This window comes from Cricetulus griseus (genome assembly GCF_003668045.3).
Source record: "Cricetulus griseus strain 17A/GY chromosome 1 unlocalized genomic scaffold, alternate assembly CriGri-PICRH-1.0 chr1_0, whole genome shotgun sequence".
Classification (NCBI taxonomy): domain Eukaryota; kingdom Metazoa; phylum Chordata; class Mammalia; order Rodentia; family Cricetidae; genus Cricetulus; species Cricetulus griseus.
In genome coordinates this window covers 227,326,609-227,350,247 of record NW_023276806.1, presented here as the reverse complement: position 1 = coordinate 227,350,247, position 23,639 = coordinate 227,326,609, and the positions used below count along the sequence as shown (strand labels likewise).

The following is a 23,639-nucleotide window of genomic DNA, read 5'->3' as shown; positions in this document are numbered from 1 at the left end:
ATGCCAAGCCTTGCTCTGTAATCCAAGCAGGCCTTCAACTTGAGATTTTCTTGCTTGAGGCTGCACAATGATTAGACCATAGGTTGCCCCAGCATAGCTAGCTGTCTACATAAAAATATCCATGCCATTGCAGTTCTTCTCCCTCCTAGCAGTAGGTGCCCTACTTAGGTAAGGTCTCACTGGTCATCCCCAGTTCCTATAGAAGAAATAAGAGGTTCTGGGTCTACGCCCCTCACACATCTGAATAATTTGCCTTCTGTTTGTCGCACACAATACTGCTAATACACATGTATACCTTGACAATTTCCACAGACATGTTCACATTTACTTCGTGGTCCCTTCTGTAATTGTTTTTTGGGTCCACAGCTAGAAAGCAAAGATACAGAGATGCTTGTATTACCCATCCCACACCCAGCAGGTGACAGAGCTGGTTACTGTCAGAACTGTTGAACTATTCCCGTGCCCACTAATGGCCTCCCTCTTCTTTCTGCTGTGTGGTCTCAGATGAGGAAGAGCCATCCTACTTGATCTTTGACATGTTTCCAGCCCACTTTCACCAACAAGCACCTATCCCCACTGCCACTCACCTTCTGAAAGTACACCCCAGTCACAGCCTTCCAGGAAGTCAGTGTCCTTATAGAAAGCCCTTGCTTGTTAGATTTTTTCTGATTTAACACTTCCCTGATTTCCCACAGTGTTCAGGACAGCACCCAAGCTTCCTCTCAGGGAACATGGGGCTCTCTTTTGTCTTTCCTCTGGCTTTCCTTTCTATGGGCACAATAAAAACTCTCTGACCAAAAGTAACTTAGTGACTTACACTTCCGGGAGCAACGCATCACTGAGAGGTGTCAGGGAAACAACTCCAGCCATAGCTGAAAGCATAAACCATGGAGAAATGCTGTTTACTCCCTTGCTTTCAGGCTCATTCCCATTAAAAAAAAAAAAAGAATTAGTTCTTTAAGAATTCCATACATTACATTTTGATCATATTTATGCTCCCAATAACCCTTTTCTCCAACCTACCCAGCATGTGCCCTTTCCTTCCCTTGATTACACCCACCAAATCCAATTTGTGCCACACATATCTTTTGGGATGTGTGATTCACCACGGGAGCATAGGTTACATTTTCAGAAGAAAACCGATTCCACCCCTCCCAACAGCCACCAACTGTCAATAACTCCTCCTAGAGTGAATCTTCATGCCCACCTGCCAGCTCCCTGCTGGGATTTGGTCTGGCTGGCTTAAGTTTTCATGGCTTTTATGCATATTGTCATAACCGCTATGAGTTCATATATGATGTTACCTGTTGTATCCAGAAGACCTTTTTTTCTCTATCATCACCTACAAGCTTTGGCTCTTACACTCTTCCCACACCCTCTTCTGTAATTGTCCCTGGTCCTGGCTAGGAAGTATAATGATATAGATACACTATTTAGGACTGAACACTCAGAAGTCTCTCTCTCTCTCTTTTTTTTTTTTTTTTTTGGCACCTTGACCAGTTGCAGTGCCCCGGCCTGTGGGGCTCCGGTAATTCGTGAGTCCGAGGTAGATCACGCCTGCAAATAATGGGCGAGAAAGAAGGAGCAGGACCAAGCAGATTCCATTGTCAAGGCCAACTTTATTGAAACCAAGGAGCTTTTTAAAGAGAAGGGAGGAGCAGAGAAAAAGGAGGTGGGGGGAGGGATGAGTTAATTGTTCTCAGGCAGATATCTGGAGTCTCCTATGATATGCCAGACTTTCTGGCGTCTAACTAGGCATGGGGTCGCCAAGGCTGGCTTCTGACATTGCAGGCCCCTTTTTATCACCATCTACTGCAAAGACAAGTTTTCTGATGAGGGCTGAAAGATTCACTAATCTGTAAGTGTAGTAATAAGTCATCAAGAATTGGTTTAATACTATGCTTATTGAGCCAAGTAATGGTAGTAGGTTCTGCCCAGAGGGTCTCTGATCTTTCTGGCCACTGGTCCTTGGCCCTAACAGTGGAGTGGGCCTTAAATCAGACAGTGGTTGGTTACTCCCATGATGCTTACACTACTTTTGCAATAATGGCCAGCATCTTCCCAGGCCAGTCACTATTGTATATCAGAGCATTCACAGCTGGGTGAGACTACTGATTACTCTCCTGCTCTGACAGTGTGAATAGTACCCTCCAGCACTATGATAGCTAGCCGATAGAAATGAAGTTTCCAAGTCAGTACCAGCTTGCTTTCTCCATATTCTGTGACTCATTTACACGGTATCCTGTGTAATCAGGCTGCACCATCAAGTTCTGGAAGGTTACCGAGAGTAATGGCAGTAGACTGTAATCTTTGGGGGTGCATGGGACATTAGTGACCAATTCCAAAAGATGTAACCCCTTCCTGACACTTGGGCTTTTTATTTGCTAGTTTATGGTTTCTAGTAAGGGCATTTCTACCCTATTACAGAGTAACTCTACTATTAACTCTTTTTATGTATATGTATAAATAATTTAAGAAATTTCTATGTTAGTAAGCATCCATGTGACATTTCAAAATGACTTTAGTATTAGCAATCCCTTTCCATTACCGCCACACACACACACACACACACACACACACACACACACATGCACGCATGCACACACACATGCACACATGCACGCACACACACACACACACACACAACACACACACACACACACACACGCACGCACGCACACACACATGCACACATGCACGCACACACACACACACAAACGTGCACACACACACACACACACACACACACACACACACACACACACACTTCTTGCCATCTGGCACCTTTTCCACTCCCTTCTATGTAGGCACACCATACTCACACTGTCAACTTCATCAGTCCCTGACAAGTGCCATTTACACACCCTATCTCTAGGTAGAAATACTTGGCTCCTACCACCAGCTCTACCCATGCCTTCCAGTTCTGTCTATACATGCTGTAAGTCCTTGGTCTTGTCTTTATGTAGACATCTTGGCAACTCTACCCATTCTTGTAACCCAAGGATCACCCTCCCCATGTAGGGACCCCAGACTTACACTGTCAACTCCAATCATTCCTGTGACCAGGCTCAGGGTAACATGATCCATACCTGTCTTAACTCCCTCTCTTTTGCCCCTCACCTTAAGGTAGGAATTTTAGACTTCTATTGCCAACTCCACAGACTCCCATTGCCTAAGGACAAGTACTGTGCCCACCCCCCAGCCCAGACTCCTAAAGAATAACTGTCAGCATCTTCTATGTCCTGAAGAAGGTAGTTCCTGGGCTTAGAAACCTCATTTAGCTCAAGCTGAGCTGGAACTATTTCTGACACCTCATTTGAACATCAACATTGAGTTGCCTTAACACTGAACACTAAGCCTCATACAGTTATTCTATAACCTGATCAGTAACAGGAAACGGAGATTCAAATACCCACTCAACAAAAGGAATACAAGCTCTCCATAGCAAGAAACCCTATTGTGACCTGACTCCAGATGCATAGGTCCCATCCCAAAAATACAAGCATGAATACACAAGACAGTGCACTCAGCCAAAAATTAACACTGTCATAGTAACGTTTCCCAAGAAAAGTGACTTAGATAATGCACAAGGCAATGATTTCAAATAACAAACATTGTCAAGGAATTTAAGCAGGAAGTGAACAAATGCTACAAGGAAGATCATGAAAGCACAAACAGTTGAATGAAATAAAATAAAATAAGGAGATGGGAGATCTCTGGGAGGATTCAGGCAGTTTACCAGGAGTGCTCCAGTCCTGGCTGGGCTGAAAGTAAAGGGGAGCTACCAGATTACTCTGGAAACAATCTAGGATGGGAATGGGTAGGGTGGGCGCTGCTCAACCCCTGGGAGAGGGGAAGTCTCACCTGGGGCAAGTGGAGCGGAAGTGGGCAGGGTGAGCGGAGGTGAGCGACGTCCCACCCCTCGGGCAGTCACGGGGGGTGGGGGGGCGCGGGTGTTGGCATCTGGAGAGCAAGCTAAGGTTGCAATGATATCCTTCTGGCTGATGGCTGGGGAGAAGTGCTCATCACTCATCTCCCCCAAAAAGAGCTAAAGATGCTTAATTGTGTTCTGAGAGGTTACTCACACAAGGAGCCAACAGTAATGCAGTCGAGGGACATAAAATGAAAACAATAACCTCAAGTCAAGAAGAGAGGAAAGAAAACGAAGTGGATTTGTTTCTTGTCCTATGTATTCACCAGATCGTCTTGAAATCTAACGAAAAAGGACAGCTCTTTCTTCAGAGAACTGCTCTTTTCAGCAGCTGTTACACCCGTCAAAGCAGCTCCTAGATGCTAACTGTCTGTTGTTCTTGATCATACTCGGGAAAATACTATTACGTATCCCATCCTAGGAATGAAAAGGAAAGACACCTGTTGGAGTTTTATGGAGCATTTCTGTTTTTCACTAGCATTTGTTGATCTGCTGTTGGCAAACATTTCCATTCTGTCCTACTTCAGGGACTTCGTAGTTCTTGGTTTACAAAATGCCACATTTGCTGGCTCACACGAATCGTTTCTTTCACTTCCGGGTTTTTTGCATTATCCAGTTTGCTTACTAACTTGTGTAGATCACTGTTTAAGTCTGTCTAGAGTCAACTAGAGTTCATCTTAGTGGCAAAAGTCATTTTATTTCTTGACAGTCATGTTAATTTGGACTGCAGTCTTTGCTTACGTTTTTTGGGAGAGCCAGCTATCTCACAAAGCCTGGAGATGCATGGGGCTTCTATGTACCAATGACCTGCCTATGTCAGCATTCAAGAGTTACTGTCTATCATTGTCTATGCTAATGGTTTTATTGGTGGCTTTTCGGATTTCATGGCCAGAGTCACTGCCTTGGTACAGGCCTTTAGGATAGCATCATATATGAATAAGACCATCCTCTACTTTCCTTTCCCAACCCACTCTGGTTACACTGTGAGGTCTAGACAAGCACTCTGGCCCAGGCTCATCTTGTGCTTTCTTGGTACCTGGTTTACCTTTGTAGCACTTCAGGTCCTCAGTCTGTCACTCAGAGTTCAGATATAAGAGACAGCACATTACCTGTGGATCCTTTTGTCAACTGGAAATGCTGTTTTGTTCCAATGCATAGACTTAAGCAAGTGGAGAGACCCGTATCCATAATCATCTGTTGATACCATGCTGTGTTGGGAGAACTCCGGAAGCACCAAGGATCTAGCAGTCTTAAAAGCAGGACAGCAGGGACTCGGGACAGGTACCTGAAGTTCTTGGGCCCCCTAACTTTTCTTTTTTCAGCATAGCCTCTAAAGTGTGTTGGATATTAAATAGTGCTAAGGACACAGTAACACAACCAAGTTTTTATACCTATTCAGCAACATTGTGTATTCAGCATTGTGTCAGTATTTGGTACTTATCCAAAAGTAAAATAAACACATTAATGTGTGGCCAGCTTGCTGTTTTACTCAAAACTAAAAACAAAAAAACTGGATGCAAAATGTTAAATAAATTTGAGATTTTACTGCCAAAAAATAAAATAAAATAAGAAGAATTCAGCATATGAAACCAGAATTTAATGGAGAGGGAGAATCTCTGAAGGAAGTTCAGGAATTCCCCCTGGCCAGGGAAGTAGGTAAGCTAATTACAGATTTTCGCCTCTTCCTCCTCTCCTCCAAATCCAATCCTCCAGCCCCATGCCCACCTCTGCATCAGATCAACTCTGTCCCCTTCTCTACTGGATTGAGTAGACTTTCCCCTCCTGGTTTCCTCCCCATGAAGACTGATTGCTTTATCCCAGCCCCACACTCTAGCAGACACGCCCCACCAACCTGCAGACCACTTCTGCCAGAGAAGCAAATAGCCTAACTGCAGATCTTCACCTCTCCTCCAAAGCAAATCTCCAGTCTCATCCCCAGCACTGTAGCAGGCCACCTGCTGTAGCCTCATCGCCCTCCCTGACCTCATGTCTAGTGAAACACAAAGATCTACTCCTCAACCTTTCTTCCCCCACTCTCCTCTTTATCTTAGTTCCCACATCCAGCAAGGATTCTCTGGGAAACCACAGGCCACCATGGCCAAGGAAGCAGGCATTCTCACCTCCATCTCTGTAGCCTCCCCCTTCTCCCTGCCCTCATCTCCAACAGATAATCCAGAACTTCTCCTCCAAGTTTCCTCCCCACTGTTATCCCAGACCCTGACTCCAGCAGGCTTCTCTGGGATCCCACGAGCAATGACTGCCAGAGAATCAAGTATGCCAGAGAAGCAGGTAGGTGAGCTTCAGATTTCCACTCTCCCTCCTCTCCTCCAAACCCAATGCCCGGTTTCATCCCAGCTCTGCAGCAGACACCTGCTGTGGCCTCTCCTTCTCTGCCCCATTCCCAGGGGGACTAAGCAGACACTGGTGAATTTCTTCATTTCCTCTCTCCTGTGGGCCCCTTCAGTCCTCCCCACGGCCCATGCCCATTTCTAAGTGTCAGCTTCCAATACTTAGAAAAACAAAATGTAAAATACAGGGAAACCCAGTGGCCACACCTGTCAGGATACCAGAGGAATTTCCTACCAGGCAGCATACAATCACCACACTCTCCTAAGAGCCAGGCAGGGCAACAGAAATCAGCAAATTAAACACTCACCCAACAAAAATAAGAATAGATGTCAGTACCTGGATTTACAATCTTCCAAATACAGATGCCTAGACAGCAGCATAAAAACACAATCAACAGCATCCAGGACAATATGTCTTCACTAGAATTCAGCAACCTTACTCTATTTCAGACTAATTCAACATAGCTAAAGCACAAGAAAAAGACATTAAAATACACTTTATGAATATGAGATAAGTCCTTTAAAAGGAAATGAAAAAAATCCCTTAGAGAAATCTATGAAAACAGTGGAAGAAAATAAATAAAACAGTTTAAGACCTGAATGAAGAAATAGAATCAATAAAGAAAACCAAAATGAGAGAAATCTAGAAATAAAAATTTAGAAACTCTAACAAGAACCTCACAGACAAGATTTGCTAACAGAATATAAGAGATGGAACAGAGAACTGCAGGTGTTGAAGACACAACAGAAGAAATAGTGAAACAAAATGTCAAGGCAATCTGGGACAATATGAAAAGACCAAACCTAAGAATAATAGAAATAGAGGAAGACACAGAAAATATTTTCAACAAAATCAGAGAAGAAAATTTCCCTTACCTAATAAGGAGACACCTGTCGAGATATAAGAAGCATACAGAGCACCAGCTAGACTGAACCAGAAGAGTCACCTCGACACATACAATCAAACCCTGTGTATACAGAAGAAAGAAAGAGTATTACAAGCCGAAAGGGAGAAAAAACAAGAAACATATAAAGACAGATTTATAGAATGGCCCTAACTTCTCAGTGGAGACTCTAAAAGCCATAAAGTCCTAGGAAGATGTTGTACGGACTCTAGGAGACCACAGATGCCATCCCAGGCTACTATATCCAGCAAAACTTTCAATCACCAGAGATGTAGAAAATAAGACCTTCTATTATAAACCAAGAAAATGGACCTAAGAAACAACATTTGAGTATCTGACTCAGAGAGAGGTTAAGAGCACTGACTGTTCTTCCAGAGGTCCTGAGTTCAATTCCCAGCACCTTTCACAATAACCTCGAACAACATAAAATATCCTGAGGGTAACTCTAACCAAGCAATTGAAAGACTTATATGATAAAAAAAAATTAAGACATTGAAGAAAGAAATTGAAAAGGGTAAACTGAAAAGGATATCAGAAGATTGAAAGATCTCCTGTGCTCATGGATTAGTGGGATTAATAAAATAAAAATGGTCATCCTACAAATATCCATCTGCAGATTCGATGCAATCCCCATCAAAATCCCAACACCATTCTTCACAGACCTTGAAAGGACAATTATAAACTGAGGGTAAAGCCAGAAGATATGGAGGACACCAAGAAGCAAGGTCCTCTAAGTCAACATGATCTGTGTACATAATGAGCTCACAGAAACTGGGGAGCATGAGTAGGACCTTCCTGTGTCTACAGCAAATGGGGTTCTAGAGCTGAGAAGAAAAACTGACACATGCCCCCAGCCCTAATCCAGAAGTTATCTCCAGTTGACAGCCACTCGCAACTAAAGATTTGGATTCTTCCCATGGAGTCTCACTGGGGAAACAACCTACGGCTAAGAGCAGGCTGCATGTCCACCAGTAGACGGCCAACAGGAGATGAACTCAATAGCATCTTTGGAGGTTCCTTGTCTCATAAGGTTGGGTTAGGGACCTTCTTCTTTTTATTTTTATACTTGTAATTAGACCAATTTTAAATTAGAAACATGCTTGTTTTACTTGTCAATCCCAGTTTCCTCCCCCTCCCCTCCACCCCTACCCCCAACCCCTATCCCAACCCCTTTCTGCTCCCCAGGGAGGGTGAGGCCTTCCATGGGGGAATCCTCAGAGTCTGTCATATCATTTGGAGCAGGGCCTAGACCTCCCCTCCCCCGTGTGCCTAGGCTGAGGGAGTATCCCAGTGTGTGGAATGGGTTCCAAAAGCCCATTCGTGTACTAGAGATAAATACTTACCAACTACCAGAGGCTGCATAGATTGCCCAGACCTCCAAACTGACTTCCTTCTTCAGGGGATCTGGAACAGTCCTATCCTGGTTTCTCAGCTATCAGTCTGGGGTCCATGAGCTCCCCTTTGTTCAGGTCAGCTGTTTCTCCAGTCTGGTCCTGACCTCTTTGCTCATCACTCCTCCCTCTCTGAAACTGGGTTCCAGAGTTCAGCTCAGTGTTTAGCTGTGGGTGTCTGCTTCTGCTTCCATCAGCTACTGGATGGAGGCTCTAGGATGGCGTATAAGGTAGTCATCAATCTCATTATCAGAGAAGGGCATTTAAGGAAGCCTCTCCACTATTGCTTAGATTGTTAGCTGGGGTCAAACTGGACATTTCCCTAGTGCCAGATTTCTCTTTAAACCTACAATGGCTCCATCTATTATGATATTTCTTATCTTGCTCTCCTCTGTTCTTCCCCTGACTAAATCTTCCTGCTCCCTCATGTCCTCCTCTTCCCTCCTTGTCTCTTCTCTTTCTTCTAGCTCCCTCTCCTCTCCCCTCCCTGCATGCTCTCAATTAGCTCAGAACTTGGTCCCTTTCCCCTTCTCTGTGGAACCAGGTATGTCTCTCTTAGAAGGACCTTCTTTTTAAAAATTTTATCTTTTTATTTCTCATTTTTATTTATATTTTTCTCTTCTCTTTTTACCTTTGTGTATATTTCATGGCTTCCAGTTTAGTGTTTTTATGGAATTCCTGGATGTAGAAATGAGTAAGCCTGTTTCTTGTGCCTTCTCCTTGGGCTCTTTTCCTTCCGTTTGTTTGTTTTGGCCAATTCCAATGTGTTGACTTTTGTTTTATCTTATTGCATTATATTTTATCATTGCATCATAGAAACATATTTGCTTTATAATGAGAGACAGAAAGGGATGACACTGGACCTGAGGGGTTGTGGAGAGGAGCTGGAAGAAGTAAAAAGAAGGGAAACCATATGATTATGATATATAATGTGAGAAAAAAGTCATTTTCAATACAAGGGAAAAAAAAACCTACAAATTTCACCAGGAGAAAAAAAGGAAGAAAAGAAATCAAAATTCAGAAATTCAAACAGAAATTCAGAGGAAAGCCTCACAGATGCATGGATCAAATGGAAGAGACTCTCAGATACTGAGGACAAGGGAACTCAGTCATAGAAAATGTCAAATCCAAAAACTCCAAGAATGGAACACTATGAAAGAATCAAACTTACAAATAATTGGTATAAAAGAAGAAAAACCACACTTTAATGGCACAGAATATTTTTAAACAATTTACTTAATGTTGTCTTTTGTGTTCACTGGTGTGAAGTTGTCAGCTCCCCTGAAACTGGCGTACAGACAGTTGTGAACTGTCACGTGGGTGCTGGGAATTCAACCCAGGTCTTCTGGAAGAGCAGCCAGTGCTCTTAACCACTGAGCCATCTCCCCAGCCCTGACTTTGAATCATTTGTCAAGAAATCTTGTTTTCGGGGGTTGGAGAGATGGTTCAAAGATTAAGAGCACTGGCTGCTCTTCCAGAGGTCCTGAGTTCAATTCCCAGCAACCACATGGTGGCTCACAACCATCTGTAATGAGATCTGGTGCCCTCTTCTGGTGCGCAGGCATGCATGCAGGCAGACACTGTTTACATAATAAATAAATAAACATTTTGAAATACAAAGAAATCTTGTCTTCATCACCCCAATACCAGTGATTAAACTAAACTTGGTATGTAGTAAGTACACAATGATTAAATAAATAGAACATTAAAGAGGAGTGGATACTGCCTCTAAAGGAGTGTCCTTGAATAAATAGTACCACCAGGATCATCAGGACTTAGGAGCAAGGGAAACACTGGACTCTACTCTGCAACTATTGAGTAAGAAATCCTGAGGTGGGGCTGGGCATTGGTGGCGCACGCCTTTAATCCCAGCACTCGGGAGGCAGAGGCAGGTGGATCTCTGTGAGTTCGAGGCCAGCCTGGTCTCCAGAGCGAGTGCCAGGATAGGCTCCAAAGCCACAAAGAGAAACCCTGTCTCGAAAAAATAAAAAGAAAGAAAGAAATCCTGGGGTGGGCTCAGTAACATTATCCAACCCTCCAGGCCACTGTCATCATGACGACTCCTAAGAACCAGTGTGCTCCACTGCTCCTAGGTGCCTGGTGCATTAGTGCACACTATAATCCCAGCAATAGGAAGGTTGGGGCAAAAGGATTGTTCCAGACTAGTGATTAGCCAAGCCTGGGCTGTGTGGTGAACGACCAGAAAGGTCTGTAAAACAGAAGACTTGTCAATAAAATAAAATAAACCGCTCTCTGCTGTGTTTGCATGAATTATCTCACTTAGGCCCGCAACTGCCTAAAATAGACACTTTTACTATCATGACCCTGACATATAAGGATATTTATGGCTTAAATGGATTCATAATTTGCCCAAGTCCCCTAGTCATAAAAAGTGACCTTATGGGCCCCAGGGATGGGCTTCCCTAAAACAAGAGCATCAGCTAGGTGCTACAGCCCCAGAACTCGAATAAGGAGACTTGAGTAGTTCAACCTTTTTACCACATGCTAACTCATTTTAATTTCTTCATGTTTAGCCCCTGAGAAAGGCTCTGGGGTAGGATGGGCTGAGAGAAACCCACCAACATTCTAAAATTCTCACGAATGGTCCTGGTATAGAAAGCTGGTGGGTGACTCCCCACCTCGCCCCCTTACCACAAACACACACCTCTAAGAACACTCCTTTCCTGCCCCCGCCAGTAGTCTGCACACTCCTCTTATCCCCTCTGATGGCTAAGCCCAAACGGTAATTTCTCAGGACAAAAGAATAAAGTGAAAAATCAGTTTAGGGCTACACGCCTTTAATCCCAGCATCAAGGAGGCAGAGGCAGGAAGATTTCTGTGAGTTTCATTACAGTCTATTCTACACAGTGAGTCCAGGTCAGTGAGAGCTACAAGGTGACACCCTGCCCCCGCCCCAAAAAAAGAAAGAAAAGAAAAAGAAAACAAAAAAGAAATTAAATAAGGAAAGGCTGCCCCCTGCTGTCCATATGTATGAATGACCACAATCGGATTTCTGCCCAATTGAGCTATGCTGTTTGCACAGGTTAAAAAAAAAAAAAAAAAAAAAAAAAGAATGAATTGATGAATGGATTATTGAGCAAGAGAATAAAAGAATAGATGATAGATAGATAGATAGATAGATAGATAGATAGATATTATTTTTAATTTTTTACATTTGGTCTCAATGCCCTGAGCAAACTGACAATAACACCATCAAAAATTATGACACTAAGACACATGGTACTATTATCTCCAAGGCCAGATGATATTAAGTTACCCAGCTACTTCATTAAAAGGAAACTCTGGCTTAATGATAAATCATTGCTAGAGAAAGGGATTGGATGAGAACCAACAGGTGAAAAAACAGATCAAAATTAAAATGGGGGAAAAAAGAATAGACTTTACCATCTTCCAAATGATAAAAGTGACTTGCTTTTTTGCTTGGGCTTACAGTAGAATTGTAAGATCTGCCATTGTTGATGAGACAGACTGCCTCCCCTTTGCCTGGCAGCCAGTTCAGAGCACCACTGTGATTCTCTTTAGCTAATTCTTAAGCCTGGCTCCAACTGTTAAACAAAAGGTCGCATGCACCCATGCAGTTCTGCAGCTCCTTCTTCCCGGGGCTAACAGTCAGTGTGAGAGAGCACACTGAAGTGACACCATTATTCCACTCATTTAAACCGTTTTCACTCTGAAGCTTCCTGGACTTTTTGAGACAAGCAAGGTCTTTCTCTATAGACTAGGCTAACCTTAAAGTCACAGCAATCTTTCAACCTCAGCCTCCCAAGTGTGAAAAATTTCATTTGTATGCAACTGTACCTACGAGGTAAACTTCCCAGGGTGAGATTTCTGGATAAAAACAAAAACTAGAAGGCATTTATAGCTCCTTTGTGGTTTTCTAGTTATTTTCTATATAGGTTGTTTTTACCATTTTGGATTCCTACTAGCAACAGATATACTAAGTCTTTATTTCACTGCAAAGTCCCCAAGAAAAGAGTCCCTAAATAGCCTAATTTTCCGCATTGCTGCCAGGTATTCTTTCAAAGTAGTTTTTCTTTCTATTATCATGGTAAGAACCTTTCCCTGCACTTAAGCACTGTTTTGATTTCTTTTTCTCTAAAACCTCTAAAACACCTGCTATTTTGCCTTTGTTTTTTAAATTGAGCTGTTGAATTATCTTCTCATTGATTACTAGCCCTGATGGTGAGAATTGAAAACATTTCCCTAAGTTTTCAGTTAGCTTTTGATTCTTTTTCTCTTTCTCATACAAAGGAGACAAAATTACATAGTCAGGTCTATCTTTTCTTCATCTTGGTTTTAAGTCACCACTTAACAGGCAATAAAAGAAAGCATCACTGGGGTTGGGGTGGGGGCAAGGATACGCAGGACACACAAGGGCAGGTTGGATTTCAGAGTCAGTTTGTCTTGAAGTACAGCCCTAGCTGGCCTGAAATTCTGCATATAGACCAGACTGTGGGGGACCGAATATCGGGTCCCAGGTTCTGGCTGTCAGCAGTGGCGCCAGGAAACTCCGGCCCACTATTGTATTGTAAATGTCAGCAGGGCTACTTTTGTTTACCTGGCCTGAGGGTAATATGCCTCTTATTTGCATCTGTATGGGCCTAAGCATCTGAATAGGCCCTCACCTGGGCAGAGGAGCTGGTGGTATGTGAGTAACTAGGAGGACGGAAGGTTGGGAGCACGAGCGAAGCGGCCAGGGAGTGAGAAGACAAAGAGAGAAATGGTTGCCTCGTGGTATTAGCAGGATGGTTAAAAGACACCAAAAAAGATGGCCAATAAACAAATGGCTCTAGTCCCACAACATGGAACTGAGAGTTCTCTGAAGATGACAAGATGCCTGTGTTTGGTCTTTGTCGCCGCTGGGTTAATAGGAGCTTTCAGGTCCACGCTCCCCCACTAAGGTAGAACCTCATGGCAGTCGTGGGTTAAAGCTGAGACAAGCCGGGCCACAACACCAGAATGGACTCAAACTCACAGATCTGCCCATTTCTGTCCTGCAGTGTGTGCCTCCACTACCTGCCAGACTCTCCTGATCCAGGAAAACTGAAACATGCACCAATGCTTCAAAATGTCTTTAGAGAGGACTACCATGCGGCTATCCCCACATGGCCCTGTGATCATATTAGAATGATTTCCAAACTGTGTTCTATGCATCCTCCGTGAGACTTGCCCCCATCTCCCTTTGCCCGAGTGGATGAGTAGCAACATAACACGAGTGGTCGCCTCACCTCATTCCATGCCCTTTTGTGGAAATACGGGGCATCTTCACCACCTTTCTAACAAGTCCAGAGTCTAGGTAACCCCTGAGAAGGCTTGTGTCTTGTCACAAAAGGAGAAAGTCTGCATACTGCAGAGTTGTGCTCCTGGGAAGAAGATGTAACCTCTGAGTGATGCACAACCTTGGGGCAAGGGCAGAGCCAGGCTAGATTGGGGGCTGTTACTTCTTCATACGGTGGGTGGTTCCCTTATATGAGGACAGCCTGAGAAAGCCGAATAGCAGAGGGCATCCGGGCCCTTCTTCAGCAAACAGCGTTACAATGACGCACAGCTCCAAGAACAAAGGGCATTCAAAAGAAGGCCAGGGGCCAAGGAGGAGACTCCCTGTATTGGCTCACTTCTTACCACCACCTTGCACAGTGGGGGCGATGTCACCTTCCCTAACTGCAGCTCCCCTCAGAGGAGCAGCTGGTCTGGTGGTTTCTTCCAGCCTTCAAGGGGTGGATCTATGGGTGGGTCGTTTTTGTATAAAGCTGTAACATTGTGGGGACAGGGGGCACGGTGATTCAGTTCTATGGGAAACCTTTACAAAAACCTTTCTGTCTGTAACAAAGCCCACAGTCCTCTGCTTTTCTCCTGGGACCCAGACCTTAATGTGTTTAGATCCAGAACATGTCCACTTCACCCCTGCTTCCTGCCAGGCCATGATCATGGAGAAGAACAGAGTCTCCTCCACAGGAGCCTGCTATGCAGGGAGAGCACAAGCATAAGAAGAATGGTTAGCGGCCCCATAGGCTGAGGCTGCAGGGAGACCCCCTTCAACCAACCCTTGTGGGACCAAACCACCATCAATGGAAAGGTGAGCCAGAGGTGAACAGCTCTGCAAATTGCTCAAAGGAAGCCAAGGAGACCTCAGCTCTGAGCTGGTCCTGGTAACCTGCTTCCTGCAGGCCTACCTCACTTTGTCAGATCCTCAGAGAGAGGATATATTTGTCAGATCCTCAGAGAAAGGATATATATATATATATATATATATATATATATATATATATTCCTTCATGAAAGGGATGTAGGTCTCCCTGGATGGAATCTGCCATGCTCTACATTTTCATAAGTCTAACATAAAAATGCTCTGTTGTGCAATGTCTGCAATGCATGTAATGCACACCAGGGTACCACTCCTTTTAGGGTCCTCTAGACACTAGCTGGGACCATTCTCTGTTTACACTTTAAGCTTGTTTTCCTCCTTGCCCCATGGCACTGTGCAAACACAGAAGTTTCCTTTGGTAAAGGAACCAGGCTCACAGTTGTAGGTAAGATATCTTTCAGGTCTATCTTAGGGTAAAGCATGTCCTCTATGTTCATTTTCGAGTTCCTGTATTCTGATGTGCAAACTACGACTACACCTTCGGCTCAGGGACCAGGCTTTCGGTAATAGGTAAGGCCAAAGTGTCTTTGGGTATGGGGTAACAGGTATGACTCTGTCCTGGAAACCAGAAGAAGAATCTAGCTCATGGGTCTTGCTGGAGGGAGAAGTGGGCTCTTGTTTGGTACTACATCCTAGGGAGACTGAATCCTCGAAGGTGGTCTGAGGATTCCTGGTTGAATCAAGATAAGCCTGGGACGGAGGACAAGAAAGAGAAAGGAGAGGGGCTCACAGACAGTGAGGGGTTTTGAAGTGGACTTGGGAGGCTGTGTTCTGGAAACATGCTCTATTTTGGAGAAGGAAGCCGGCTCACTGTTGTAGGTAAGTTAGGACCAAATGGTTATGTGCCAGAGGCAGCCTCTCCGGGGTCCCTGTGTGGCAGTGCAATTCTGTTGGGAAGCTCTTTGTTCCTGTGCTCATGCTTGCAAGAAGGGAAGAAATGTCCATCTACAGTATTTCACAGGCTGGCTATGCCAAGCCAGGCATCCTGCTAAGTGCAGGCAAGCTCATCTCGAGTCGGCCTTATATACTGCTCATAATCCTGCTGTTTGGCACTCTCACACAGACAGAAGACACTGGAGAGGAGGAGGCATGCACCCACCAGGAAAACTGATTGCCAATTATATTAGTTAATAACTCACGGTTGTCTGTCTTTCCACTCCCCAGAGATATAACCATCCTCGGGAATGGGGGAAGCTAGCTGGCTGGTGGGCATGGGGAGGAGGGACAGAAAACAGGTGACAGTTTTACCACCAGGCTTTAATGTTGTGTTTCAACGAAAGATTATTTTTCGGTCATGGAACCAAGCTGTCTGTCCTGGGTATGTAAAAGGTTTCTATAGGGGAGGGTATCTTGTAAGCCCCGGGGGTGCACGGAAGCTCCTTGGAGAAGGCAGGGACTGCAAACTCAGCCTAGGTTGTGGCTCAGAGAGGATGAAAAGGTGGAGAATTTCCTGAGCCCCTCGGGAATGTGTGGAGTCAAAGGAACCCCCCTCCCCCAGTTACCTGGGGGTTTGTCACTCTCCTGTTGTACTGTGTTACAACCAGGCTCAGCATTTTGGAAAGGGGACTCGCCTCTCTGTTCTAGGTAAGCTACAGAACTAAAAAGGTGGGGCTACTTTCCCTTGGAGCCAGAGTGCCTATGACCCCCAGCACTGGGGGAAAGGGCCCCAAGGAATTTAGTTATTTCTTTACTTGCTCTTGCTAGAGTGTAAAAAGCTACTACTCCATCTCCCCTACAGCAAGATGAACCAGCAACTGTTTCTTTACCCCCCCAAAGGAAGTCTTCAGGCTATGAGCAGTCTCCCGCTACCTCCCAGAGTTACCTTATCTTTTTGTTTGCTTGGATGAGCTCCTTCTGAGTCCCTTCTTCCTGTCCCCCTCCAGTGGCCATGCCTCATGGAATTACTGTGTTCTAGAATCCTGCCTGCAGGCAGAGAGTGTCAGTCATCCAGCTCTCAGGGAACTAAAACTAGCTCTCTGACTTGGGACAGCTGGTGGGTTTTACCAAGGCCACCTGCAGCTGTGTTCCTATAATTCGCCCCTCTACTTTGCAGCAGGCACCCGGCTCACTGTGACAGGTATGGGGGCTCTGTTTGTGACTGGAGGGGTACCTGTGTTGGATCACAATGGTCTGGAAGAGGAACTTAGGTATAAGATTGGAAGGCAGAGTCACCCATTCCTGGAACCCTGTACCCTACTTTCCCCAGAGCCTGGTAGATTGCTGATCCCGGGGCTTTGAGTCATCTGTCTGATTTTGTATTATTCTTTGGACTCCGATCGTCTGTACTTTCTGAATGGATGAATTGCTTGGTTTTCTCTCCAGTACCACTTCTCCATTCACCCTCTGCACCGTTGACTTGTTTTGGCACATGGCTCTGTATTCTGATTTAAAATGTTGACACTGACCTCCAGTACAGACTTCTAATCCTGCCTTCATCTATCTTCCTCTCTCTATCAGTCTCTGTAGACTCATGTTTGTCTTCCTGGTGTGGCATAAAAGGTCCGATAGCAGAGGGAATCAGGCTGGCGGTATCAGGGTGACTTGAGGGCTGATCTCAGTGGAGGGCACAAGTCTTTGTTACAGCATTACAGGAGTTGTAGCTGCCTGCAGGGGAGTTTTATAGGACACTGTACTTGTTGGGTATCTCAGGCATAGATATGAATAAGCTTACAAGCAGAAAAATTATATACTAGCAATAGATTATGAAGAAGAGAAGATAGATAAGTGGCCCTCAGATTCCAGCTCTGTCTTGGGATAACTGGCTAGTGTATCTGTCATGCAAGCCGTACAGAACCAATGTCATGCTGGAGAGGAAGCAGACATGCTAGGGGAGCAGGTAGGAAATCGATGAGGTCTGAAAGATAAAAAAAGATGGAAGAATGGGACACCTCGGTCCTTGCAGGCTGGAAGCTTGCATAGATATTTTCTTGTAGATAGGACTCATGCCAGAGACGATTCAAGTGCCTGGGGCTCAAAAGAATAGAGTTGGGGGAACTGTCTGGGGTAATATTCCTAAAAAAAATTAATGCTAAGCTGTCCCAGGCTCTCTAAGACACATAAAATAGGAAATACAATTTAAAATTAATGTCAACTTAAAGGACTAAGCTGAAAATTTTTGGTTTTGTTTTTGTTTTACTTTTGAGAACTTCATAAACGAGTATTGTCTCTACATCACTCCTGTCCTGCCTTCCCCCTCTCACTCCTCCCATAACCCTGTCTCTCTACCAAATTCTTTTAAAGGATCCAAAGGTCACCTCATGTGACTACCTTTATTTCTCTTATTGATTATCCTTTGAGCCACTGTGTGTCTTTTTCCAAACCCATTTCTCAGTTTCCCCAACTTCAGACAGAGAAGATCTGTCTGATCTCATATTGCTGTGTTTCTGCACCAGGACCTTGCTTTGTATCAGAATAGAGCCAGAAAGGGAGGCCATTCATCTCCTCATAAATGGAGGATTCTCGGAGGTTGTATGGGAATTCTTGCATCTCTCTTGTCTTCAGAGGGAACCATTCTTTTTGTAGAAGGTTTTGTTCCATCCCATCTTGCAGGTATATGAGTGGACCAGGCCTTTCCAGTGGAGACCCACTTTGGAAATGACCTTTGTGCTTTAAAATTACTTTCTGGGAGCAATTAATCTTTTACTATATTAAAGAACACATTTTAGGCTGTGAACTAGAATTCCGAAACGCATTAAGGAGCCTTGCTGAGCATTGGAAAAATAGAAGAGTTCAACCTATGAATAATATCTTCCACAGGATTACAGTTGTCCTGAGCAAGCTGCCACAGCCCTCTCACACCTCAGTGTAGGCGTGAATGTGGAACATCAGCTAGGCTGTCAGCCAGAGACAAGCTGGAACCTCACAGCAAATGGCACGCAAAGACAGAGAGGGTGGGAAGAGCTGAGTAAGGGATTCAGAAACCTACAGGCAACAAATGTTGATAGCATACAGAATCACCCAAACACATTAACGCATTCACCTCACCTCAGAAAGGAAAACAGTAATTAAAAAAAAGTCACCTTAATTCTTAGGATCATGATGCTAATCGGACACTTTTGCCTCAAAATTCAGGCTCTCCCAACTCCACTATTTCAAGTCCAAAAGATCAGATAGCCATGCACGGATTATGGTTTTGAAAGAAAAAATGGGTATATTCTTTTCAACAGGTCATCATACAAAGTCCTGGTATGTGAGGCATTGCAAGAAAAGTCCAGAAACTCAGGGTACAATTCCACCTCAGGGAAATGGGTCAGAGAGAGTACACAGAGCATATACTTAGATAAACCCATTAAAAAAAAAGAGGGAACATTTCGGGATACCCACAGAAGTATTAGATAGTGACAGAAAGAAGCAGGACCTACTACTACATAGCTGTACATTGAAATAACCATTTCCAGCCCTCTCTCACACAGACCAAACCAGATCTAGACAGTTCCCAGAGCAGCCCTGTTCTCTTCATTTCCAGAGGATCTGAGCAAGGTGAGCCCACCCAAGGTCACCTTGTTTGAGCCATCAGAAGCAGAGGTCGTCGACAAACAAATGGCTACCCTCGTGTGCCTGGCCAGGGGCTTCTTCCCTGACCATGTGGAACTGAGCTGGTTGGTGAATGGGAAGAAGGTCCACAGTGGAGTCAGCACAGACCCTCAGCCCTCCAAGGAGAGCAATAACATCACCTACTGCCTGAGCAGCCGCCTGAGGGTCTCTGCAACCTTCTGGCACAATCCTCGCAACCACTTCCGCTGCCAAGTCCAGTTCTATGGGCTGACAGATGAAGATGAGTGGAATGGGGAGCCCTCACTCAAACCTGTCACCCAGACCGTCAGTGCCGAGGCCTGGGGCAATGCAGGTAAGTAGGACCTGGGCAGCAGCTGGTAAGAAGAGTGAGCATCACTAGTGCCAAAGAGAAATTGAAAGACACAGGTAGAAGTCAGAAAGTCTAGATACAGAAAAAGCAGTGGCCAGGGACTAAAGCTTGGCCTAGAAGATAAGCTAGACAGCTTCAGCTAATCCTAACATGAGATCCTCAGCCCAGCAGCCTTATGGGTAGGGTCTCCTTTCCATGACCCAGTGCAGCTCAGCCTCTGAATTGTTATCTTTGGTGCCTAAGACGTGGGTTTCAAGAATAATGAGTTTGCATTGTGCAACAGAAGAGAGTGGGTTCTGGGGCCACCTGGGGAGGTTGATCTGGACCTGCCGCACTATGCTAGCCTCAGGGATGACTTAATTATCAGTCTCCTTAATAAGAAGACATCTCATCCATTTTCCTGCCTTTCTCTTCTTTCAGATTGTGGTATTACCTCAGGTGAGTTGACCCCCTCCTCACCTCTCATGACCTTGACTGCAGAGCTAACTACCTGTCCAGGTTCTTACACTGCTTTTCTTTACTCTCAACAGCATCCTACCAACAAGGGGTCCTGTCTGCCACCATCCTTTATGAGATCCTGCTGGGGAAGGCCACCCTGTATGCTGTGCTTGTCAGTACCCTGGTGCTGATAGCTGTGGTAAGGAATGGACAAACAGACCATACAGGGGAGGTGATAAATGGCAGACAAGAAACTAAGATCCAGGGGCTTAACCGCTCTAGCAGAACCAGGGGTGAGAGAGTTTTGCTCCCGTGCCATAAAAGGCAAGCAGAAACTTCAAGGAACTTCAGGGAATGAGCCTTACAGGGAACAAGCTGTGGTTGCCCCCCAAACCACAGGGATATTTAAGGAGCCCTGTGATTTCTCTGAATGGCCTTCCTCTCAAGCCCCATCATGCATGGCCCTGGGTAAATCTAAAACCCTTCTCTTCTTTCTTCAGGTCAAGAGGAAGAATTCCTGAGGCCAGACCTGGAGGTAGAATCCAGAACTTCCAATCCATTGTGGTGTTAATACAGGTTCTCTTGTTTCCAGCACTTCTGAAGAGCTGTTCTCTTTTGTCTGTGCATCCCAAAGTCCACTTACTAGCCATGTGCTTACACGTGTACATCTGAGATCCCTGGAGAGTGCCGAGCACTTACAACAATAAATATAACCAATAGACGTGTTCTAGAATGACCGGGCTCTGACTCATTTGTGTAGACGTCTTTATTTCTTGTCTATCACTGAACTCCCTGATCAATAATGAAAGGAGAGATACAAAAAACAAAAAAACAAAAACAAAAACAAAACAAACAAACAAAAAAACATGGTGAACTCTTAGGTAAGAAAAGTGAGGGTGCCCTCCTGACAGTAACAGAAGAGGCTAATGGGTGGTGATGGGGACTAAAAATTCTCAATAAAGAAAGACAGGGGTTGTGAGTACAGAAATTTCTGACCCTCAGAAAAGCACTGTGGGGAGCAGCTGTAGGTTACACAGATGTATCCATCTGCAACTGGTCATGTCCCACTGGCTAACAAGGCTTGGTTCCCTGAATGTCACCAATCTTCCTTTCAGCTTCTCACTGAACACGAGTGTTTGTTCACCAAGCAGCTTTCCCACGCGATCACACAATCATGCACTGTCCTGGGAAATGATATTTTAGTGGGAGACGACATGTCTTTCATTTAAGATACAAATCTGCTGGGAAATGATTACCTAGTGGAATGGATGGACTTAAACAACATCCCAAGGTTGCTCCTGGATGTACAGAAAATACAACTTCCTAGCCAGGGCAAGCCCTCTTTCTACATCGAGAAACCCTTCACAAGCTCCCTGTGTTCTCATTGTTACCATGATGGGGTAGTGAGCATCCTTAAGATGGCATAAAGACCTGATGATTCATTTCACCCTATAGCCCCACGTGCCCCACTCCTCTCATCCGCCCCCCCACGACATTCTGCATGTTTTCCTGCCTGCTCCATCTAGAGCAGCATGGTGCCCCTTCTTCCCTCAGTAGCCCCTACTTGGCTTTAAGGATTTGGCTTCAGTTTCTTCCTGGAGCCTTCTCTAGCATTTTGTTGTTCAGTCTTTCACTCTAACTCCATACAACTAGATCCAGGGACTGTCTGGTCCCTTGTGAAGACCTCCTCTGTGACACCATACTTTATGGGAACTGTTTCTTATCTGATTCCTCCCATGTAACTGGTGGTTTCTTTATAACTGGTGTATTATTTTTTTTAGAGTACACTGGAATACTGCATGGTATTTTGGTTCAGGATAGACACCTGTTAGTAATTTTCTGATAAACCTGTGAATGATGAGGGAAATAAAAGTGACCCCTATTTTAGAGCAGTCATCTCAGTGGGGCTCTCGCCATTACATATGATTTCAGAGTCTAATCTGTACAAACATGCGTGTATAGCTGCATACGGGCACATGTACACTCAGATTACCCACTCACTACATACATATAACTGTAATGTGTTACTTCTGACCACACAGGGAACAGAGGTAACTAAACCACAGTCCCCAAGAAACCCACCAGTCCATAATGGGACTAGGTCATGATGAAAAAGAGCAGAAATAAAAGCCAGTGTTTGAAGATGCTATGTGAACTGTCCACCAGATTGCACTCAGCAGCTAGATAATCAGACAAGGGCATGACAGTGTACAGATTCTTCAGAAGTGGCCCCATTTGTGTCCTCGTGGACTCTGTGCACTCTAGAGAGCTGCCATGCTTGCCAGAAACAGGAGAAAAAGCACTCACAGTACAGCTGGATACTTCTGAGTTTAGCCCTTTACTTGGGTGCAAGAGTCAGAGACAGAAATAGTAAAAAATCAAGGCTGAGAAGTCATATCAGCACATGCCACTCTGAGAATGGACTCATTTCCTTGTAAATGCAATATAACCTAACGCATAAATCAGTGTCCACTAAATATTTGTGGGATAAGTGAATGAGGAAGCTGAACTTCGTCTAGGAAGCCGTAGGAATGAACACCGGCAGTTTCTGAGCGACTTGTCTCTGTGTTCTAAGACGCATCAACTGCTCTGTAGACTCTCCTGTTAGGGGCCCTCCCATGTCACTTCTCCCTCCACCCCCCAACCCCCCCCACCCCACTACCCCTCCACCCCCCCATCCCTGCCTCACTATAAATGCTCTCCTGAGCAGGTGGGGACAGTGAGTCAAAGAGGGGAGACCCAGTGACATAGATGCTCTCCCAGGGTGAGAGCACGTTCAGAACAGGGGCTCCCCTGCCCCCATCAGCAATAACATCATTAGTACCAAGATCTTCTCCAAGCTCCTCCTGTTTTTAAATTTACCCAACTTTAGTCTTTTCCCAGCCCCTCTGAGTCAGGCTAACCTCTCTGCCACGTGGGCTTCCTGTCCCTGCCTGGGGACTGGGGGAGGGCACCTGTGGGGAAGAAACATTTTTGTATCATGGTGTAACATTGTGGGGACTGGGGGGGGCACAATGATTCAAACAGAAGAGGAGCTTTTACAAAAAGCTCTGCCCCTGAAAACATCAACCCTCAGCCCAAGGAATGAATCTGCCATGTGAGAAGGGGGTCTGTGTGAGTGGTCCCAGAAGGTCTCACAATATCTGTGCAGCTCCTTGGCCTAGATAGCTCCCCGTGGTTGCAAAAGCCTGTCTTTGTCCATGGAAGAAGCAGAGTCACCATTCAGCCCCTTTCATCTTGGCCACATATCTGTACATGCGTGGCAAATTGAGAACTCATTAAAAATATTAAGTCAATAAACACATTGTGAGAAAGGTGTTTGTAGCACCTTTTCTCATCAGAAGCTAACCAACCTCACCCAGGAAGCCTTCAAATTTCAAGTTCACTATGTCAATCCCCGAGTGAATTGGCTGGATATTAATTCCCAAGGCAAATGTGGCATCTCATCTTCAGACTGAGGTTGGCCTCATGCAATGTCCAGATTTCCTGACCAGTACCGGAGTTGGATGTAGAAAGCGGGTAATCCTGGGTCTATGCTAAGGAAGGTGAGGAAGGAGGACGAATTCTTGGCAGCCCTTTTCTGCTGTGTTCCTATG

At 44.9% G+C, this 23,639-nt stretch overlaps 1 pseudogene and 1 gene segment (V, D, J or C); both read left to right on the top strand.

Annotated features, from left to right (window-relative positions):
* Positions 1 to 20,564, top strand: part of LOC107977037 — a 151,260-nt gene extending 130,696 nt beyond the window's left edge. Inside the window, 5 exon segments of the C gene segment in view lie at positions 16,286 to 16,325; positions 19,207 to 19,587; positions 20,026 to 20,043; positions 20,136 to 20,242; positions 20,544 to 20,564. Coding sequence covers positions 16,286 to 16,325; positions 19,207 to 19,587; positions 20,026 to 20,043; positions 20,136 to 20,242; positions 20,544 to 20,564 — 567 coding nt within the window.
* On the top strand, positions 4,103 to 5,132 carry LOC100757034 (annotated as a pseudogene).
* Positions 20,565 to 23,639: the final 3,075 nt, after the last annotated feature.